The 4,281-nt window shown below is 41.2% G+C and overlaps 1 protein-coding gene across 1 annotated transcript in view; it reads left to right on the top strand.

The window, feature by feature from the left end:
* The first annotated feature begins 1,918 nt into the window (after positions 1-1,918).
* XPO6 (exportin 6) overlaps positions 1,919-4,281 on the top strand; it is a 40,707-nt gene continuing 38,344 nt past the window's right edge. Inside the window, exons 1-2 of the mRNA XM_009318849.1 lie at positions 1,919-2,004; positions 3,561-3,673. Coding sequence (XP_009317124.1) covers positions 1,953-2,004; positions 3,561-3,673 — 165 coding nt within the window. The 5' untranslated portion in view covers positions 1,919-1,952. The remainder of the gene's footprint in view (positions 2,005-3,560; positions 3,674-4,281) is intronic.

The raw sequence follows: 4,281 nt of genomic DNA, 5'->3' as shown, positions 1-4,281 counted from the left end.
GCCGGCAGAGGGGTGGAGTGGGAGAACAGTGCTTCTTACAGAGGAATTTGCATCAAATTGATCTGCCCAATGTTTGGAAACTCCTCTTTGGGGAGGTTTGGCATCAGAAACTGCTGGTGAGATTTACTCTGTGTTGAGCAGCAGAGAAGTAAACTGCAGGGATTTACGAAAATGTTGCATACATGTGTCTGGATCTAGTTGGGAGGAACTTGCAACAGCGTGCAATGTCCCAGAAGGAAATGCATCGAAATGGCAGCATGGCTATATCCTAACGCCCTTAAGGACTACACTTAATCAAATATTTTTTTTTAAAGTGAGGCTCTTATCCACAGTGTTGCTGTTATCTAGGAAATGGTGACTGGCAGGAGGAGGAGACTGTTCGGTGGCTGACTGGCCGGCTTCAAGGGGAAGTTTACAGTGCAAGGGACTGTTTGCAGAGACCATGTATAAATGGATTAAAGAGGTGATAATGGGTGCTTGATCTTGCTTAAGCTGGCAAAGTGGCTTTGATTTGATTGTAGGTTATTTTAAGCCAATTTCCCACTAACAATGTTTCTTGCTAAAATAGTCCTTGCTTTCTAGAGCAGGTCTTTGAAAAGGAGGGGAAGGAAGAGGGAAGGTGGGATGAAATTCAGTATTCCTTTGCTAAGTAACTGAAAATGCACGGTGTCCTACAGAGTTGTTTGGAGAATAGAGCTGAATTTGCGTTCCCACACTGTTGTGTTGAGTTGTCGGTTCTCCTGGGGGGTTAGTCCAACCCCAGGCTGTTTGAGGAGGGTCTCCTGCTGCTTGGCCCTGCTGTGGTCCTTGGGGAAACCGCTGTACGTGGAAACGGGAACTAGCAGAAGCCCGTAGTGTTTCTGCAAATTGTCTCACTTGCTCATCTCTTTGCAGAAGACTGCCAGACATGGTTTTTGCTTCTGTTTTTATTTTTTGAGGCAGAACTTTCAGTTTTCTTTAATGGTTTACTTTGTTTCTTTGCCCCTTTGCAGAGGAAGGTCGGGGCTCGAATCTTGATGCATTTATTATTGATGGCATGTGTTGAAAACATTAGAGGAATGACTAATAGCGTGGTCTGTACCGTAGCAGTACTGTTCTCTAAGGCTATCCATTATCAGGCTTAGACCGTAAGGGAAGCACGGCGCAGCTAGAGAAGCTAAGCTCAGTGGTGAGCTGTTGCTAGAATAAAACCATCCCAACTCCAGAGAGTTGCAAAACTATAGTGACCTTGCAATGGCTGTATACTAATTCTGATATTTTTTTTTTAGGACTTATAAAAACACTGAGCTATAACTGATGAATTCCGGTAATAAAAGCTAAATTTGGGGATGGGGGGATGTTCTTCTTGAATCAAATTGCTGAATACTTGTATATTGCTTTTCAAAGTGCTGGAAATCCCTTAATCTTCCAAGCTGCTACTTCCTGAGCACCATCGGTGTTGCAGGTGGCAGCGTGGCACAGCGTGGCACCGAGGCGAAGATAGGAATAGGTGTCAGGAGTCCTCTCTCACAGCCTCCCTGTGCTATCGCTGTATTTACTATCTCTAAACATCTGAAAGCCTCATGAAAGCGTGTTCACTTGAACTTGCTGTCTTTGTGAGAATTATTTGACAAGGACGAGCTAACTTAAAATTACTAAATGTCACCAAAAAAAAAGGAAACTTCTCATATTGTTTTTGTTACTTAATGCAGCTCAGCAAATGGTCCTTCATGTCCAAAGCTTTCACCTGCAGTGGACAACTCTTGTTGCTACTTGACACCAGTGAGCAGTTTAAATTCCAGCTTATTTTGCCCTCCACCTGGACTTCGTGCTCTGGTTTTTGGGTGCATCTGTGACATGAATGATACTGACCTCCTGAGTGCAAGTCGGAGGGGAAGTTAGTTTTAACTCTTTCCTTTTAATGCCGTTCCCAGGCATCTGAAGAGGCCTCGCTACGGGCTTTGGAGAGTCTAATGACAGAGTTTTTCCACAATTGCACAACGAATGAGCGGAAACGCGAGATAGGTGAGTTCATGCCACTTCTAAAGGATGGTCCCCTTTGCTTTTTGCTGCCCGCAGACCTCAGCAGAGGTGACTCGGTTACGTTAAACAAATACAGCAGATGAAAGTGCTCTGTCTGATACCGAACCGGCATCTTAGCCTCTCCTGCTTATGTATGAACTTGAAGTAAAGGCTTACTTAGTTTGGGTTTCGGAGATCCCATGGCAGGTCCTATAGATAACTAATATGTCAGTAACTCTCTACTGCTGTGAGCATGGAGATGTAGTTTTTTTATCAAGGGTAGTAAATTGATTAGGGTAGGAGAAGGATGTTATGTTTTTCTCTGCCTGTATGTTGTTGAATTTAATGTCCTGGAAAACCTCTACCTTCTGCCTAGAGATGGAGCATGGACTTCAGATTTGTTCAGCATTAAGAAGGGAAAGCAGAAGACTGTCCTAGTTAATGTGAAATGACAAGTGGGAATAAACAGTGAGGTTTCATTTTGGCTGGTGTTATTAAATATGTCCTCCTAAAAACCAGCAGAGATCTTACAGGTGCTCTAGATTAGCTTCTTGCATCCGTGGTTAATGGGTGTAAATAGGCTGTTTGCTTTTATTCTCATCTTCTGTCATCTCTAACTTCAGTGCCAAAAGTATGATCAGCATGAAAGATTTCTCTCAGAAATCTGCTAAAATAAAGAATAAGCAGCTAGGCAAGGTGTGGGGTTTTTTTCCTATTGTGGAGATCTCCTGCTGTGAAAAAGGTAAAAGCCTTCAGCATCCCCCATTTTCCTGCTTAAGTTGCAGGAACAAAACCAATTGAATCATAGAATCATAGAATCATTAAAGGTTGGAAGAGACCTCCAAGATCATCGAGTCCAACCATCAACCCAACACCCCCATGCCCACTAAACCATGTCCCTAAGCGCCTCATCTACCCGTCTTTTAAATACTTCCAGGGATGGTGACTCTGCTTAAGTTGCAGGAACAAAACCAATTGATTAAGGCTTAAATTTGATTAGCCTGTAAAACAGCCCTTGCAGCTTTTCCCTTTGCCGCATTTGGTACGTAGTCATTTGGTGTGAGATGATCAAATCCTGTACCTGAGTGTTCGGAGAGGTTTTTGGTATGCTGGCCTACAACAAAGTCAATGGCTCTTGGAGCAATTGGATTAAAACAAGGGGTTTTATAATGCTGTGTGTGATCTGAAGTACTCCTAGTCTTTCACAGTGACCTAGTATCCCAACACTTGGCTTTTATAGATAAAATGGTAATGCTCGTAATGTAATTTTTGTGTGATTTCTTTTAACATTCAGCTATTAATCTGGTGTAGGATTTATGTCCCAACTGTATTCTAAAATGACATGCCTATTTTGTTTTCATTAAAGCCTATTGTTAGATTGCTTTTAATACTTTGGAGTGTGATTTTTTTTTTTCTTCCTCCTCCAGGTTATTTGAGTCATTCCCTGAACATGGGGTTTCTCCCATGCTCAGTGTTATTGTGCTACCAGTATACATTGTTATGGATTTGTTTACAGCTTAAGAATTTTAATGTAATTTTTAAATACTTTATTTTTTCAGAGGAGCTTTTAAATAACTTTGCCCAGCAGATAGGAGCCTGGAGATTCTGCCTCTATTTCCTGTCAAGTACAAGAAACGACTATGTAATGATGTACAGTTTGACTGTGTTTGAGGTAAGATGTGTACTGTTGCCTGCTTAGTGCATTTTTGTCTGGTGCAGTTTTATATGGCAATCGATTTTATTTGAAAATGTTTGTCTAAATGGCAGTCCTAGTAAGTACGGCGATAAAGGATGCTTTTATTGCTCTCTCCTAGAGAGGTTGCTTAATGGCAGGCTAAGAGTAGGGGAATATGAATCTTTATACAAATTGCAGAATTAATTTCCTGGCATCTTTACGTACAAATTACCTACAATTTCAGAGGCCGCTTGAGTTTTCTGCACAATGCTTTTAAGAGTGTTACTGCTTTTATACTCTTTTTATGGTCAGAAATATGTGCATGATTAGCTGATACTAGCTACTGCAAACTTTAATGCTAAGAGGGAAGACAAAGTGGCTTTTATTTTTCTGACATCTCGTAGTTGTGGTTGATGCTCTTGAACTATATCCTGCAAGCTTATGTGCTAGTTCTAGAGGTAAGGTCTCTTTTAGAAGACCACATCCCACTCTTTACCTATTTATAAAAGAACAAAGTTATGGTTAAAAGTCTAAATATTCTTTTGTGTATCTACTGGAAGAAACAAAAGTACTCCGTGAACAGCTCTGGTTTATCAATTCATTTC

This window comes from Pygoscelis adeliae, unplaced genomic scaffold, assembly GCF_000699105.1.
Source record: "Pygoscelis adeliae isolate BGI_AS28 unplaced genomic scaffold, ASM69910v1 Scaffold612, whole genome shotgun sequence".
Lineage (NCBI taxonomy): Eukaryota > Metazoa > Chordata > Aves > Sphenisciformes > Spheniscidae > Pygoscelis > Pygoscelis adeliae.
Note: the sequence above shows the minus strand (reverse complement) of the source record. Positions and strands in the feature narration are given on the sequence as shown.